General features: G+C 38.3%; 2 protein-coding genes across 4 annotated transcripts; one reads left to right on the forward strand and one right to left on the reverse strand.

Annotated features, from left to right (window-relative positions):
- Positions 1–1318: 1318 nt before the first annotated feature.
- On the reverse strand, positions 1319–5477 carry LOC114253572 (facilitated trehalose transporter Tret1). 2 transcript variants are annotated; one of them, XM_028188500.2, is made up of 3 exons: positions 4970–5477; positions 3754–3869; positions 1319–2857 (listed from the first exon to the last, which is right to left on the reverse strand). In XM_028188500.2, the coding sequence occupies exons 2-3, from the start codon at positions 3854–3856 to the stop codon at positions 1560–1562; spliced, it is 1401 nt and encodes a 466-aa protein (XP_028044301.2). In that variant the 5' UTR covers positions 3857–3869; positions 4970–5477; the 3' UTR covers positions 1319–1559. The 2 variants fall into 2 exon arrangements, with proteins under 2 accessions (XP_028044301.2, XP_028044300.2); XM_028188499.2 differs by having other exon boundaries at positions 3754–3886; positions 4970–5130.
- A 2847-nt stretch (positions 5478–8324) lies between these two features.
- LOC114253494 (uncharacterized) lies at positions 8325–15761 on the forward strand. Of its 2 annotated transcripts, none has more exons than XM_089739600.1 (9): positions 8325–8511; positions 8605–8744; positions 9294–9398; positions 10183–10543; positions 11042–11314; positions 11956–12133; positions 13024–13215; positions 14621–14728; positions 15182–15761. In XM_089739600.1, exons 1-9 carry the CDS (start codon positions 8475–8477, stop codon positions 15429–15431), a joined length of 1644 nt encoding a protein of 547 aa, XP_089595726.1. In that variant the 5' UTR covers positions 8325–8474; the 3' UTR covers positions 15432–15761. The 2 variants fall into 2 exon arrangements, with proteins under 2 accessions (XP_089595726.1, XP_089595727.1); XM_089739601.1 differs by having other exon boundaries at positions 8325–8502.
- Positions 15762–18342: the final 2581 nt, after the last annotated feature.

Genomic DNA, 18342 nt, shown 5'->3' on the forward strand with positions numbered 1-18342 from the left:
CAATACAATTTTCTCGACTTTCGCAACATTTTGTTGGGTGACTCACGTCGATGGACGGCCGCAACAAAGTTCGTCTTCCGTGCTCGTTCTCCTTACTCGAAATTGGGAAGCCCATCTTGCGAGAGTGGAATACGGTGGAACAGACTCTCCTAATGTTGCCTCCAAATCGCAATGAATATCTTGCGGCGTTAACTTTTTTAAACAGAGGTATTCAATAAGGGCTCGCATTTCGTTTTTCTCCATTTTCGAGAATACCCAGTGCCTGTTATTGAACATGGTATGAGAAACAGGTTCCACAAGGTTCGTCAGGACTGTATTTTGATACACAACTGCATTCGTTTTTACACCTTTCTCACAAAAATGTACCTCTGTTAAGCCCCAATAAGAAACTCCCAACCATACCACGAGCGAGGATGGAAAATGACCTCCTTGGACACGCGGAATACGGTTGCTCGCTTCTTCACTACTGTGTGCGTACACCTTATCATTTTGTTTGTTGTAGCTCTCTTCTACGGTAAAAATTTTTTCATCCGAAAAAAGAATTTCCCGATATTTTTTTCCCGCGTACCGCTTCAACAAAGCGCGGCATCTCTTCAGTCTCAGGTCCATTAGACGAGCATTCAAACGATGTCCTGTTTTTCTTCGATATGCCCGAAGCCCTAAGTCTTCATTTAACACCCTTTTCACCGTGGTTCTGCTTAACCCCATCTGAAGGGCCAACAGTTTCTGCTTACGTTTAGGATTTCTTTGAATTCGCGCCTTCACAGCTTTTATCACTGCTGGAGTCCTAACAGACCGAGGGCGACCACTTCTTGACCTGTCATCTACACTAGAGACTTCATTGTATCGTTTGAGGGTACGTTAAACGAATCTTTTGGTTATATTCAAATTTTTCAGTATGTTAAAAATTTGAATTGGCGCGTAACCGCAACGATGCAACACAATAACTGCAACACGGTCTTCTTTAAGCGTCCACTCCATATTTAAAAATGAGTAAAATTCTAAAAGTATACATTTTTATTTTCATGAACAATTCGAAATTCGAATTCAATAAACTTTTTTGTGGCCAGCATTCTAAAAGAACAGTTTTTACTGTGTGACAATACTTATGACCTGACTAGTTATGTATCTGAACTACGCCTGCGAGTATTTTTTTTCTTACCAAGGAGTACGTCGTTCTCACTACTTTTTTATCACTCCTCGTATAAGCAGTTTCACAACAAAGGAGGTACTAAGTATTTCTAATAATGGTGTCATTGAGCTACGAGCCATTTTGAACTTACGAACCACAATCAAACAAAAAGTATTTACGCTTATCTTTGGAAATGTATTTAATTTTACGCCTAAGTTACGGAAGTTGTTTATTGCCACATCGAGAACATCTCCTTAGGCTGGCTTGACTCAGACAGAGACATAGAAACTAAATGAATAACACAGGGATATTAACTTGTCCTAAGAATGAGGCACTGACGGCTTTATTTCCTTACTTCTAATTACTAGAAACCTAGATAAGATTCTTCTCAGCAACCTGACGCAAACATGTCATGACATAAAAATCCTTAATCACCATCATCTTTCACGTCATAATCCTTCATCTCAAAGGCTTCTTCGTGATTAGCAATAGTATGTCCCCTAAACTCATCTTCGATTCGTTGTAGAGTTTTATCTTTCGTTTCCGGTAACAAAATTAAAGTAACAATCAAACTATAAGAATGGATCAAGGCGTACAAACAGAAGGCCCCGTCAACACCCACCCACGAGAATAAATATGGAGCGGATTTGATGTTCACAAACATGTAAACTGAGCAAAATATTCTGGTAATTACCGAACAGAAACCCCTGTCTGCTAAAGGGAATATTTCGCCACCAATTATTATCGCCAACGGCATGGACCCAGTCCCGATAATGAAGTAAAGAAAGTGGTGGAGAAATAAACTAATCGCCCAATGATCGAAGGGAAGGAGACCGTGTTGTCTGGCGTAGACGTGTCCAGCTATGCACAGATCTGTCACTATGTTCAGCGACACGAACACTAACAGCATGGAGCGCCTCCTCACCCTGCTGGTGATGTAGACGGCCCACACGGTGGCCACAAGTCTCAGCACATCCAGAGACGTCATTACTTTGAACATGTACACATCGGTACCATACAATGCTGTGTGGATGTCTAAGGCATACATATCGCAGACCAAGGAGCCGCTAAATTGCATTATAGCGCTTAAGTGCATCATAATAAGAACTGGAATGCGAAATTCTTTCTTTTTGAATGCAATCACAGCGTATGTCAATTTATTCTGAATTAGCTTCAACACATTGCCACATTCAACCTTCTTGGTTTCTTTACGTATCATATTAGTTTTAATCATAGTTTCGAGTTCATCATCCTCATCAATTCCTCTCAGCCAGCGAAAAACCTTCCTGCATTCATCGTAACGTCCCTTAGCTACCAGAAAACTCGGTGATTCTGGCGAGAAAACAATTGCAATTAATCCGGGTAAGGAGAAAAATAGTAGTATTATACATAATTGGTGCCAGCCGTAAAACATTCCAAAGGTATGTGAAATAAATATGCCCAACAATAAACCAGTTGGTATCGTCGCTATGAAAGAGCCCCTGTATTTGGGACTACTGTATTCTGCAATTAAAATGCTTCCGACATTAGTACCGATTCCGGCTGATATTCCTTGAAATAATTTCGCTATGAACAAAACAGGAAAAGACGAAGCGAAACTGAATGATGTCCATCCACAGATCATGAATATCGAACTCAAAAGAACCGCTGACCTTCGACCGATGGTCTCCATAACTAGTGAACCGATGACAGATCCCACGAAAAGCGTTATTCCCATCATAGATGCTGAAAAGAAACGTTAAAGTTTAGTGTAGTCTTTTTGGTGGAGTAATTTAATAAATAGAGTGGAACCTCTCCCACTGAGGAAGCCCGAGTAGTAATACAATCTATTTTGATATGATAGCGATTAACATCACTATCACAAATACAGGGAGAGAACTCTCACCATTGACATAGAAGTAGTGACTTAAAAGATAAGACGCCCGGTACTTTCATATCAAGCGATGCAACAGTGCCGGTGTTCGAATCCCGCTGAGAAGTACCTTCTTTTTTTTTAAACTAACGTATTTTTACAAATGTCTTCCACAGTGAATGGACATTGTGTCACGTGACATAAATATCAAATCCGTAAAATTATAGTTTGCGTTATTACCGATGGTACAGCGTCTAGTGTGTGGCCATGGCGGTATTCAAGTTATTGCTGACTATGGGCTCCGACAACACCAGTTGAGCCGTCAACTCAAATAAAATCACATCCCAAAATAATATTTTGCTATTTATTCTGCGCAACGAGTACCTACTGACGAGAAAGCCATTCATTGGCCTCGGAGCGCTGCTTACTACCTTCGAATTTATTGCGAGCTCATGATATATGAAATTTCCGAAAAACCATTTTGTATCACTAGTTTAATAAGTGAATAATATTTTCGGTATATTTAAGAGTCAGTTTAACCCAGTCGATTTATATACACATGATATTAGCATGCTCTTCAATTAACATAGATTGTGAGAGCGCATAACGTTTTTATATCATTGTATTTTCCCAATGAATATTTGTTGTTACTGTTTACCATAATTTTAAATGATAATATTTGCGCAATATCTTAAAGTTTATTTAAATACCTATTTACAAAAGTTTTTTGTTCTATCGTAAGTGCGATTTAATTTAGAAATGATCATACCCAACCAAGATTCGGAATGTATGTCCAAAGCAATCTCCCGTGTCTTCCTAAGTTCAGAGAACAACGTAGCGTTGTATCCAGTCGTCAGCCCATACGAGATCATGTTCAAGATCACACTGGAAACCACAAAGCACTGTAAATAAAATAAAAAGAGCTTCAGTGAAATTTAGCTTTTAAAGACATAGCGAAGAGTTGCTTAGAGAAAAGGAATATCTTTCGGCAGAAAACATTAGAAGATTTAATTTTTAATCGAAAGTACGTGATCTACGAATTTACTTTGCCTACATTATTATTATTATTAATTACAAGTCAATCTATATCTATACTAATATTATAAAGAGGAAAGATTTGTTTGTTTGTTTGTTTCGAATAGGCTCCGAAACTACTGGACCGATTTACAAAATTCTTTTTCCATTAGAAGCCGACATTGTCCCTGATGAACATAGGCTACTTTTTTATTTTTTTTTTTTATTATTTTTTTTTGTTTCATGTGTGTTTTAATGTTTCCGAAGCGAAGCGAGGGCGGGTCGCTAGTAATATATAAAAATGAATTGCTGTTCGTTAGTCTCGCTAAAACTGGAGAACGGCTGGACCGATTTGGCTAATTTTGGACTCGAATTATTCGTGGAAGTCCAGGGAAGGTTTAAAAGGTAGATAAATATGAAAATGCTCGGAATTGAATAAAAATAGCAATTTTGTTTTTCCTTTGATGTGTCCCCCATCGGACGGATTACTTTTGTGTTTAGGTCTTTTATTTATCGATCGAGGCACTACGAAGTCTGCCGGGTCAGCTAGTATAAAATACAAATTTTCAGTAAATAGTCATTTAGCGCCAACCCGTTCACAGTTTATTAAAATGCATTATTGATGTGTCTTGTCGCGACAAAACTGACAGTTAAGATAAGGAACGCGGATACTAAATATTTCGGTTCCGACAGTGGAAAAAATCCCCCTGAAGACTGCGTTAGCTTTTTCTTCATTGAAAAACTAAGCTAACCTATACGTTAGAACCTAAAAAATTGTGTATTAACACGACGACGCTTCCTCTCCATCACTAGTCCCGGCAAGGCGTCGACACTGACAGCCAAGTATTTTAGTAGGATATAATGTTTAATACAAACGATGGCATATTGATAGTTAACATGACATTGCCACGCAATTTTATTTTTGATCTGAACCACGACGACACTAGGTTTTTCACCGTGTAAAATTTTACCTGTTTCGCAAATGGCGTGGAACATCTTTCGTAGCGTTTTCGAAGAGACATGCTCATAAAATAACTAACAACATAAAACTGATCGTGGGTGCAATAAAAATAAATAGTCATTTAAGAAATCGAATATTTAAACACAGTTACATACTTAAATACGGCTTACGCTATTGGATAAATATTATCAACGATATATTCACGTATTTATATATACAAAATACTGAACTATTTCTTTTATTTGGATTTATTTTAATTAATATTTTTATACTTGGCGGAGCGACTGGTGACGGTCCGACTGGTGCCGTGTGGTTTTTGCAAATGATGACGTCAACGATGCTGACGTCATTCTTTTCATCAATGTCATTGCCTTTCACACATTGGGTCTCCGGAGACCGGGGTATATCATTGATATACAAACTGAACAGTAAAAGGGAGAAGGCGGAGCCTTGCGGGACTCCGGCTGTAACGTGACGGGGGCGAGAGCGCGTACCCTCGACTCGATATCGGAACGAAAGGTTCGACAAGTAGTCTCGTATGATGAGGTGCTGTACGACAATAGTAATTTGTACTTATAATAGAACATTGGGGGTAGTTTGTTGATAAATTTTCCCGAACACCGTCTTAAACAATTGCTTACATGCGTTGGACTTATAACAGTTAACCAACAATTTTAACGTTGAGAAAACCGTTAATTCTAACCAATCTTAGTTATCTAAATAGCAGCCTTGCGCCGTTACACTATTTACCGTATATTACAAGTACTTAATTCTATTCGACTTTAAATATAATAAATAAAAGAATGGATATTCGATTCGGCTTTTTTATGTTCTAAGTTTATAATGACACTACAATATTGTTTAGATATTGCTTTAATGGATGCTTTCGAGTCGACTTTATCTCGTACCACCACGGAGGTCTTCATAATGATGATTCCTGATGATGAAATTGGGAAGGTCGCATGTCGTGAACATGTTAAAGATATTCGCAGTAGAGTCAATATCATGTGAAATATATGGAAACGAAGTCACAGCTATATCGCTGTATATAAAGCACAAACTTGTTTGCATTGAAACAATAGAAAATTGTAAAGATTAAGAACAACTGAATAAACCATGCGTTGTTGATTGCATGTGTTATGTAGATGCACCCGCTCAGGAGATCGAAATATTTCTTTTTCCCTTTTCTTCAATATAATAATTGGCTTGTTGCGATTCTATTGCCTTTGTAGATATCTTCAATTACTTTTTACTAAATTATGTACATACATATTTTGGTATATGAATAATTATAGAGATCAGAATGAGATGAAGTTGAAAATGAAACCCTAAGAAGAAGAACCTTAAGAGTCACGTACAGTGGCTTTGTTTCGTTTTCTCAGACTTGTTTATTTAGTAATCTGTGCTTGTGCTAAAAAATTAATAAAACACCGTTATTACACATTTAAATACCTTAATATTTATTTTACCTTTATTTTAATACCTTACAAATGTTTTGGTTTATACTGTTAATTTGTAAGTAGACTAATTAAATAAATAAATAAATAAATAAATAAATAAACCTGAAGAAACACTAAATTAACAAAATAAAACAATTCAAACATCTTCGCTAAGCTCATTCTCCAGTTACCAATCAACGTTGAATCTACACAAAGTACTTAAGGGGATAAGATTTGAGCAAAACCATAGACCTATAGTCGGATTTTTTATTAGACGAAGTAAACTGACGTTTACTGTGTTGTCAGTTTTTGATGAAATAAAAATAGTGTTGTGACAAAGTGAACGATTGAAAAAACTCCTGAATTAATGAAATTGCCTCGATTGTCTAGTGAATAGTTACTGTGCCGAACTGCCGATATCGGGCACGGGGTTCGAATTTTAGCCGTGCTTTGTACATACCAACGAGTTTTCGACGAAACATTATGTTCCTATGGTATCTACCTGTACTGAATACCGAGTGTTTTAAACATTAAGAAAAACATTGCGAGGAAGCTTGTAAGACTGTCCTATTTCCAATGCATCATATAGTTGAAACTATAGATGTATAAAATATAACAATTATAGGTACATAGCTAATGAAAATAAAAAAACCTGATTGTAGTTACATACTACTAGTAACATATTATTATATTGGATCACTTTAATACAATTTTATTGTAAAATATAAATAATATTCTTTTATAGTTTGAAATTAATGATTAACTCTTCACACTCATTGTTCATTTATGTGATTGAACGAGAACTGAACGCATCACTATTACTTTAAATATAGCAACATTATTTCACAAAGTGACATTAGCTACTGTCAGCTGGCTTCGTCTAATTAAAAATCCGACTATATATACTTCAATGAGCAAAACACCTCAAACTTGACAGCGGCTCTACGATATATTTGGAAAGAAGAGCTATCTCTCACTCTCCGCAGTCTCCTTTTGCGAGATCGTAGATTCGCAGTTGAGCATCGCCTTTCATGAAGTCTTGCGCAATCGAACATGAGGACTGGCAGTGCCATATTGAAACCTACTGGTGGTAGGACCTCTTGTGAGTCCGCACGGTAGGTACCACCAGCCTGCCTATTTCTGCCGTGAAGCAGTTTCGGTTCGAAGGGTGGGGTAGCCGTTGTGACTATACTATACCTTAGAACTTATATCTCAAGATGGGTGGCTCATTTACGTTGTAGATGTCTATGGGCTCCAGTAACCACTTAACATCAGGAGGGCTGTGAGCTCGTCCATCCATTCCTGAAAAATACTTGAAAAAAAATCTATTTTAACGAATCTAGCTGTAGGATTAAAATGATTTTAATAGACCTAGAAATATATATTTTTTGCGCATCGAATATGGTTATTGCCTATCATTTATGTACAAAGCAGTTATTGTTGCTTAGACACGTTTGCCTTTCAAGCGTCGATATACACTTCATATTTGAGAGGTTAAAGCGGCGAAGTTGAAAATTGTTCTATTTTATAAATTTTTATTTATCTTCGAGCTCAAGCGTGTAATTACACTAGTTTAATTATGAAATAAAACGTAATTGCTGTATGTGGGTCTCGATATCAAAGTCAAAACTTTTTAATTTTTTTTCAAATTTCTACCAATTTAGTGGTAGGCTATTTAATTTTATTTCACTCAAATCTTACGGTGTTGTTTTATTTCATCTCATTTAATTTCATTCATAATTATTTTATATCATTTCAGTTTGCTTTTCATAAAGAAGGTTTGAGTTTAAAATTTATTTCCCAAGAATTGGGTCTATTAGCTACGTTCCCTTTGCCTGGCCATTGGAAACAGCAAAGAGAAATTAACCACTTTGACACATTGACGTATTATATTATTAATAATCTGTAACATTGACATTTGTTCATGTTCGTTGCATTCAAAAAAACTTTTATAAAATACTACATTACATACTTGTGCCGAGCCAAAATTAAGAAGAAGAAGAAGAAGAACATTACATACTACATAATATGTAGAATTTATTGAGCTACCTTGTTAAGTATTTCAATTCTAACAACATGGACGGAAAACTAAAGGAAAATAATGGTAAAAAGCGTAAGTTTTCAGTTAAGGATTATTCAGTAATTTAACAATAACGATTGGCATCTCAAATACATACTTATACGATTAATAACTGTCCTATTACAGGCGTTTTTCAGTTGTCTTTGAAGAAGAATAGAAAGAACGTGGATGAAGAACAAAAAAATATGGACAGATGTTCTGATATAATAGTTGTTGACGAGTCTTTTGATAGATTAAGATCCGAATATACGAAAAGTAAAAATAACGTAAGTACCATATACAAAAAAGTCCTAAAATTTCCAAAATAATTTTTTATAAGTAGGTAGTATTTTTATAGTAGTAGTAAGACTTATTTTTAGTTGTGAATATGGTTATCTTGAACCTTAAACCAGATATAATCTTATTTAACTAAAATTACTGAGGATGAGGATTCACTACTTATTATTGGTTTTAAAAATGCTACCATAGAAGCAAGATAAAACTGTACCTAAGTTTGCTTACGAAGTTTTGTTTGATTTCAGTTACTCTAATTTATATTTGATAATGAATACTATTTGCATTAAATTAATTAATGAAATATAAGCTAACTGACCTGCTGGTCCTAATTTGATAGTTAATCTCATATGCATTTTAATATAAAATCACCTAACCCAACTCAATAATGGGGTGGAAATTTAATCTAGTTTGTTAAAATTTCTTTCTACTCTTGACCAGTAAAAAGCAACTGGCTTGCATCAGAAATAGGCATGTATTACAATCTAGTGTCCGATCCCAATACATATTACCAGTAACAATACTTGAATTGCTTATTTCAGAATCAAACTTCCACATTAAGTTATTCTCCTATTCTTATAAATGACTCTAGCTATTCATTTAGTGAATTAGCTGAATCAGAAAATGAACCGAGTAAAATGGGCAATGTGAGTATTATTTTTATATATCGTAGAGCTTATCATTCATGTGTGCTCTGAAGATTTTCTTAGAGAATAAACTGCTTGGCTGTCATTTTGAAAAGACAGTTAGGTGACTGACTGATACCACTACTATTTGCCATGCATCCATCTACAGTAGAAGAATTTCTCGAAGTGAATGTAACTACCTTTTATTACCTTGAATTTCTAAGATGTGTAGAAATTGTAGGTACTGTTACTGAATCTATATATTGAGGCAGTTCTAGTCTGAAGAGCTAAGTATCTATTCTTCCAATTGGTCTAGAAATTAAAAATGATTAATCGTTCATCATCATTGAAAAAGAGTGATTCTTTATGAGTAAAATAATAGTTTACTTGCCGACTGACAATGGCTGATTACTGAACTCATTGACATACTTCTTGCTACTAACAATATTCTGAGCGAATACTATTCTTTGCAACACAAGTACATTACACAGAATGCATGAATTTTATCATTAATTACCTTTCTGAAAGTTAAAGTTTTAAAAAACTTGAACTTGAGACCTTAGAACTTATATCTCAAGGTGGGTGGTGCATTTACGTTGTGGATATCTATGGGCTCCAGTAACCACTTAACACCAGGTGGGCTGTAAGCTCGTCCACCCATCTAAAGCCACCCATCTAATAAATATAAAAAAAAAAACAAAATTCATAAGGCAAAATTTACACATTTGACTGATATGTAAGATTTATAAGACAAGTGCAATAAACAGATGAAAAATTATATACATTATATATTTGATAATTTCAGGTATCTTTCAATGGTTCCAAATCATCTCCACAGAAAAGCACGAAACAACCGAGTATAGGAGGCTGGTCTCCCGCCCAAAATATTGTATGTGCCATCCCAAGACACGACCAGCCTTCCACTCCAAATGAAATAGCCAATGAATCACTAGATAACTGTTCATTAAAAACAGTTCAGAAATCACAGAAGAAACTCTTGAGTGATCTGTATGGAGAAGTGTGGAAGTCCATACCAAGTTTGTTCAAAAGTGTACATCATGGGGAATTCAATGGTGTGTCGAAGAAATTGTACTTTGAGGATGAGGATGATGAAAAGGAAAATATTAGGCAGGACTTAAAGCAGAACAAGGAGCTATACCTTACTGGTATGATGTACTGTTGTTACATTGTGAATGAAATGACATATTGTCAGTTTGCACAGGTCATGTATTCCGGCTTGAAGGGTGGGAAAGCAATTGTACAAACAATTGAGACTTCAACCTCATGTCTGAGGGCAAGGGCAGCCCATATTGTGATGAATCGATAAATCAAATGAGAAATTGGTACATAAAATTGCAAATCATAGTTCAAAGACGTTCTAGAGTTACAGATAATGGTATATACATAAACTTTTTGGAATATACCTTATGTCATAATGTCTAGTGAATAGATGTTTTTATGCTTACTTCAAATACCATATAATTTTTAAACATTAAACGTTCTAATTCACATGATGGAACATTAAGAAAAGCTGAAATCATTTATTTATTTATTTATGTACACACAAAAAAGAAGACATAGTATAGAGTAATAGGAAAATTATGTAAAAATGTATCATGATTATCATACCCGTAACCTTTTAATTTTAAGACAATTTATTTCAGGCTCTGAAACGAAAACAAGATTGGAGAATAACAGTGATACAGAAAAGAAATCCAAAAAGAAATTGTTCACGGAGAAAATTATGAACACACCGGAAGTTCCAAGGATCAAAAGGAATATCAATTCAACGACTAAGAAAAATACTAAAAAGGGTCTCTCAGTGACCGAATTGGTTATGAGTATGAATAAAGAGCTGGATGTCATAGAGAAGAGAATAAATGATATCTCTGTGACTCCCACAGTTCACAGATTGAGTTTCATGGCGTCACTGGCAGGTAATAGAATTTCATTTTATGTGTTTACACTGAATTACTACTCACTATGGTCACTGGTAGATATTCAATGTACATTGTTAGAACCTTCAGTTTATATCGCTTGCACGCTCCCAGTGTAAATATAAGTGAGCAGTCATTACTGACCATTTGCTATTCATTAAGTTTAGATTAATTGTTTTTCTTATTTATTAAACCTAGTTTTACATTTTAGTGTAATTTTAATATCCAGAGGTATTTACATTGTTTACTATCCGACGTTGTAATTTTATTTGCAATTTTTTTTTATTGCTTAGATCGGTGGACGAGCTTACAGCCCACCTGATGTTAAGTGGTTACTGGAGCCCATAGACATCTACAACGTAAATGCGCCACCCACCTTGGGACATAAGTTCTAAGGTCTCAGGTATAGTTACAACGGCTGCCCCACCCTTCAAACTGAAACGCATTATTGCTACACGGCAGAAATAAGCAGGGTGGTGGTACCTACCGCGCGGACTCACAAGACGTCTTACCACTAGTAAAAAGTAGTCTTAATCTCCAAAATTATTTACATTGTTCACTATCTGATGTCTTGATTTTATTTGCAAATTACAAGGCAGAGTGCTGTACCATTATAAATCTTTTTATTTATTGATTTATAGATAACGTTCCATCGTGGCGCTGTCACCCCGAGGCCCTGCAGTACAAGGATAATTATAAAGCCTTAAAAGAACAATTGACGAGGCGTTTGTTCGAGGAATTTAATCGCGAAGTGTTCGACAACGGCCTGGACGCCGACATGCCCGTGTGCTGGGACACCAGGCTGCGGAGCACGGCCGGGTGAGTGCCGTCCCCAGGCCACTGAAATTGCGATACTTTACGACAAATATATGTTTTGTATGGAAACTAGCGACATCTTGTGGCGGACACACCTAAACTTGTGCGTTGTTAAAGTTAAGACATTTCAGTACTGTTTAATTAAACACAGAAAGTAGAAAAATTAATATATCATACAAGTCTTTATTTGTTATAGACAAATTGATTAAATTTTATTAATTTGTGGTTTCTGAAAATTTAAAAAATTCGGTATTAAACTAAAATATAGGATAGGTAATATGGTACTGCCATCTACAGGAGCAATGAGAAACTAAAGCGAAGTGAATCCATCTAGTGGCCGACGCCCGTAAACATTTTTGTTGAGTGGTTGAGTTCCTCATCTATAACTAATTTATGTGTATTATCTATGACTGCCTCGGGTCGAACCGCGCTGTGCGGTGCGTAGTTTTTTCTTTTTATATTGCCTTTGTGGCAAGTGGTTACCGTCGCTCATGGACGTCAGCAATAATAATAATTACATTTATTTACTCCACAGTACAAATAAATTTTCAATTTATATGACATAGATTTCTAATTTTATCTAAACAATATTACAATATATTAATTAAACTGACAGTGGAGATAAAAAGGTCGCGGCTCAGCTTTGTGATAGCGGAAACTATCGCTGCTATTCTGCCGCTGCCTGTAATTTTAATCTATAAACTAATAAACTAAACTACTAAAACTAAAATAATATAAACTAATCTATAACAAATAATCTAATAATACCTAAATTTAAACATGTGGCTTAATTTACAAAATCCCTGCCTCCGCACTTTGTTGCTTATGCCGGGGGCAGAGCCGAGCCGCTGCCTGCCATTACCGCGTGTGACCGTCGCTTATACTGTCTGCAGCACAACAACTAATCGGTTGATAAAGACGTCGAGCGGCGCCAGGATACGGGCGTGCAGCGTGAAGCTGAGCCACAAGGTGCTGGACTCCCCGCTGCGGCTGCGCGACACGCTCGTGCACGAGCTGGCGCACGCCGCCGCCTGGACCATCGACGGAAACATCCGCGCCGGACACGGACCGCTCTGGCAGAAGTGGTCAGTGTAGTAGTAGTAGTAGTAGTTTTATTTTTCCAAATGGATAAGCAAAGGTATCATACCATACAGCCTAGTCTTTTATATATTTGTTTTCTCCTACCTACGCCGAAAGTTCGGTTTTCCTCCCGCTGTGCAGGGAAGAAAGTGTAACTTTTCCTCCCGCTGTACTGACAAGTGCGCATGCGCGTTAGTGTCTACGTCTGCTCTCACGCACCTAAAATTCTCCGCCATTGTTGTGCTCGGGTAATTTGCAATATTGTGTTTAGTGTAAAAATAATAGTGAAGTATTAAACAAAGATGAGTTCATCAGACAGTTCTTATTTAAGTAGTAAGTAGTCACCTGATGGTGAGTGGTTACCGTCGCCCATGGACTTCAGCAATGCCAGGGACAGAACCAAGCCGCTGCCTACCGCATTACTACACCATTATTACACCTACTAGTATTAATTTATTTAAAAATAAAAAAACCGTTAAATTGTTATAAGTATGTAGTAACCCCCGCCCGGGCTTCGCCCCTGGACCCCGGCTCAGTACTCCACGAACTTTCGGCCTGGTAGGAGAAAAAATAGTATGTGCACCGCGGGAGTAAGGAGGAAAAGTAGGACATCTCATCCTGCGTGTTTGTTGTTTTACACGTGGGAGGAAATGTCCTACTTTTCTCCCGCGGTGCACAATGTACTATTTTATTTTATGAAATATGATACTATGAAATGAAATGAAGTTGATTAATATGAAACATGGCATAAAATGAAATGAGATGAGATGATATAATATGAGATATTTTTATGGAAAATGATAATATGAAGTGAAATGAAATGAAGATGATTAATTTGAGATATCAATCAACTGAGATGAAATTAAATGAAATGAGATGAGATTATTTGGGGTGAAATATAATCTCAGTAAAATGGTGGTCATTTACTGAGATTTTTTTTCAGTAGACTTTTTGGAGGATCCCGAGAAGTTACGTTCAGCGGCTTTGTTTCATTTTCCCACATTTGTGCACTTTCACAGATATGAAACATTTAATAAACCACCATTATTACACATTTAAATCTGAAGAAACACTAAATAGACAAAATAAAACAAATCACAGAACTTCACTCTTTTTTTTATTGCTGAGATGGCTGGACGAGCTCACAGCCCACCTGGTGTTAAGTGGTTACTGGAGCCCATAGACATTTACAACGTAAATGCGCCACCCACCTTGAGATTTAAGTTCTAAAGTTAGTTAGTTCTATAGTTACAACGGCTGCCCCGCCGAAACGCATTACTGCTTCACAGCAGAACTAGGCGGGATGGTGGTACTTATCCGATCCTCCTCGCGTTCCCGCCAAAAAGTCAAAAGTGGTCAGTGCTCTGGCCAGTGTTGCACCGCTGTGCTCTCACGGAGCCATGTTCCCAGGGCGCGGCGCGCGCTGCAAGTGTACCCGGAGCTGGGGGAGATCAGCCGCTGCCACGACATGCAGATACACTACAAGTACACGTACAAGTGCGCTCAGTGCGGATACAGGTCAGTCCTTATATTGGGGAGGGTACTATTCTAGGGTGGGGCAGCCGTTGTAACTATACTCGAGACCTTAAAACTTATATCTCAAGGTGGGTAGCGCATTTACGTTGTAGATGTCTATGGGCTCTAGTAACCACTTAACACCAGGTTTGGCTATGAGCTCGTCCAACCATCTAAGCAATAAATAAATAAAAAATCTCCTTTTAATAAAAAGTATTACTAAGTGCGAGTGTATAATGTATATACACATGTCAACTCAAATGCCATATGAGTCAACATGGGTGCCTAAGTAAGCACTTGTGCCTTATAAATGGATGTATAGGCTTAAAAGTAGTGTTTAAAGGGAATCAAACGTTGCGCACGACACAGGCGAAACCGGGACATTGAATCCCCCATGTGTCTCCCTGGGTCGCCGGGCTGCAGCCGACTCCTACTGACCCAGACATTCACTTACAGCATACAGCGCCACTCCAAGTCCATAGACATCACGAAGAAGTGCTGCGGACATTGTCGGGGAACGTTCCAGCTGATTCTCAACAAGAAGACGAAAGAGGGGCTCGTGGTGTCCACCCCGGCGCGGTCCGGGGGCACCGGGGGGTTCGCGGCCTTCGTCCGGGAGCACTACGCCACGCACAAGCCGGGCCGGGACCACGCCGCCGTCATGAAGATACTCAGCGAGGAGTTCGCCAGGAGCAAGGCGAGTTGACAGCTTGACGCGCCGTGACAACTTGACGGCCAGCCATCAGCGTCGCCGGCACCGACGAGCTGATGCCCACGAGCCGTTCCGTGTCTTAACTCAAAAGTCAAACCACCCACAACGTTGATTAAAATCAACAATGTGGGTAGTTTGATTTTTGTGTGTCGGATGTCAGAGAGATTGGTTTGACGTATGAAATGTTTTAAAAACAAATGTCCGTATTCAACGACACTCGCAGGTAGATCTAACAATTAGACTTCGGTTTTATAAGACTTGAGAAATGTTTAGTGTAAATAATGACTTGAGTCACGACAGCTCACAGCTCTCATTAACTTTAGGGTCAATTAATCATAAATTCCCAGCGAATGTACCTACTGGGTGGCAGCCCTACGTGCTACTCGGTTGAATGAAACTTTTGTTGTAATATTTTATTTTGTAGAATAATTTACATTGAGAGTATTTTTAGGAAAATTAAACTTTTTTTTTTAAAGAAAGTGTTATTATACTCCACTGGTGCGTACGTACGGACAAAACATGTTTATATTTATCAATCATTAGTTTATTTATTATTATTATTATTGTAATTTTATATTTTTAATTTTGATAATGAATTTTCATTCTGTGTATGTCGACTGGAAGTGGCTATATTATAGATAGCACGTTGTGTAATTTGACTACATAATTTGTTAATAGTTTAATTTATTTTTAATTTAATTTAGACGTTGTACTGGATACAGTATTTAATAAATAAATTATATTAAGTTATCCCCGTTTTTGTATTTATTTTTAGATTTTGTTCTAACAAACTGCTAATCTTTATCTATACTAATATTATAAAGAGGAAAGGAGTTTGTTTGTTTGTATTAAATAGGCTTCGAAACTACTGAACCGGTTTGAAAAATTCTTTCACTGTTTGGAAGCTACACCATCCCCGAGGGATTTGTCTAGACTTGTATGATTTATTAATTTTTTACTTTCTGTGTTTAGTTATACAATAATTAAATGCCTTAACTTTAACAACATATAAGTTTAGGGGCACCTGCTACAAGATGTCGCTAGTTTCCATACAGAAAAAATGTTTGTCTTAAAGTATCGCAGTTTCAGGGGCCTGTTCGGCCCAAGTGATGTTCATTCACGCAGCTCGGACCCACTTAAGACTTCCTCCAAATTTTACAATGCCTCTTGTGATCTTTACGACGATCTAACTGTCGAACCCATCCGTAAGTATATAAAGTATATTGTTTACTGGTGGTAGGACCTCTTTGTGAGTCCGCACGTGTAAATACAACCACCCTGCCTATTTCTGCCGTGAAGCAGTAATGTGTTTCGGTTTAAAGGGTGGGGCAGCCGTTGTAACCATACTGAGACCTTAAAACATATCTCAAGATGGGTGGCTCATTGTAGATGTTTATGGGCTCCAGTAACCACTTAACACCAGGTGAGCTCGTCCACCCATATAAACGATAAAAAAAAGTTGCAGCAGCCATATTACAGGTCGCTATACTCAGTGTCTTCGAATCTTCTGTGTTTCACGATTCCGATCCGACACCAGATCGATGCCTCCAATGAACACTAACTCCAAATTCGTAGGTTTACAGGGGGAGCGTTTAAACGAAAAAAGTTGATAAAATCTTTGTTATTGCAGATATATTTATGCGATTTTTCTTGTGTACCTAGCTGATTTACTCTGGCTTCGAACCCCGTTGTGGCGGGTAGCCATCATACAACGCAAGATAATTGACAGATGCCTGAATCTCGCTTACGACATTTTCAAGATAAAGCGCATATATACAAGTTCCGAACAACAACATTCGGCTCTACAAAACTTGCATACGCCCCGTCATGACCTATGCAAGTGTAGTGTTCGCTCACGCGGCCCGCATACACTTGAAATCATTCCAAATTATTCAATCCCGTTTTTGCAGGATAGCCGTCGGAGCCCCGTGGTTCGTCAGGAACGTCGACCTCCATGACGACCTGGACTTAGAGTCCATCAGTAAGTATCTGCAGTCGGCGTCCATGCGCCACTTCGATAAAGCGGCACGACACGAGAACCCTCTCATCGTGGCCGCCGGTAACTACATTCCCGATCCTGCGGACAGAATGGAAAGCAGTCGACGTCGCCCAAAACACGTCATCTCGGATCCGCCCGATCCACTAACGGTGCTTTTAGGTAATTCAAGCACCGGTCACCGTTCTCGTCGAACCCGTCGCTTGCGACGAAGGGCTCGACGAGTAAATTAACTCTCAGACACAGCCCACTGAGTTTCTCGCCGGATCTTCTCAGTGGGTCGCGTTTCCGATCCGGTGGTAGATTCTGCGAAGCACGACTCTTGCTAGGGTTCGTGTTAGCAACATCGTCAGGTTTGAGCCCCGTGAGCTCACCTACTAAAGTTAGGGTTACGCTGACATAGCCTCTCAAGGCTCTCAGCTTAGGTAGGAATGAAAAAAAAAAAAAAAACAACATTCGGACCGTCGGTCTACCGAGCAATGTCACCGCTCGGTAGAAGATCTTCCCTTTGTCGTATATATCTCCCCAAACTGGTGACCTGCGACGAGATATGAACACGCAACCTTCTGATTCATCATCAGCGTATCAAGAACTTCGGCTACCACAATCCCCGCATTCTCGCAGATAAAAACACGTCATTGACAGTCGTCCCACAGCAAGCCAGCATCGCAGCCTCAACAGGACCATCGCAGCCGACTCACCGCGCTTCCTGGTCCTACGGCACGCAACTTCACTGCCTCATCACGCCGCTACAGTTCATCGCAGCCCACGACCGGATCATCAACGCTTGGGGTCACACATCTCCGGCGTGGCAGCTCTGCATCACATGGACTACGCACGACACGCACGCAACATTCAAGCTCAGTCTCGACTCACCGCAGACTTCGAGCAGCACTGGCGACAATCACG

Source organism: Bombyx mandarina, chromosome A1, assembly GCF_030267445.1.
Source record: "Bombyx mandarina strain Sakado chromosome A1, ASM3026744v2".
NCBI classification, from domain to species: domain Eukaryota; kingdom Metazoa; phylum Arthropoda; class Insecta; order Lepidoptera; family Bombycidae; genus Bombyx; species Bombyx mandarina.

Coding starts and splice junctions, on each gene's coding strand:
- LOC114253572 (XM_028188499.2), bottom strand. CDS start 5,080: ATGACTATTTATTTTTATTGCACCCACGATCAGTTTTATGTTGTTAGT. Junction 3,887..4,969: donor CCACGCCATTTGCGAAACAG/GTAAAATTTTAC, acceptor TTTTATTTACAG/TGCTTTGTGGTTTCCAGTGT. Junction 2,858..3,753: donor ACATTCCGAATCTTGGTTGG/GTATGATCATTT, acceptor GTTTCTTTTCAG/CATCTATGATGGGAATAACG.
- LOC114253494 (XM_089739600.1), top strand. CDS start 8,475: ATGGACGGAAAACTAAAGGAAAATAATGGTAAAAAGC. Junction 8,512..8,604: donor GGAAAATAATGGTAAAAAGC/GTAAGTTTTCAG, acceptor GTCCTATTACAG/GCGTTTTTCAGTTGTCTTTG. Junction 13,216..14,620: donor GGACCGCTCTGGCAGAAGTG/GTCAGTGTAGTA, acceptor CCATGTTCCCAG/GGCGCGGCGCGCGCTGCAAG.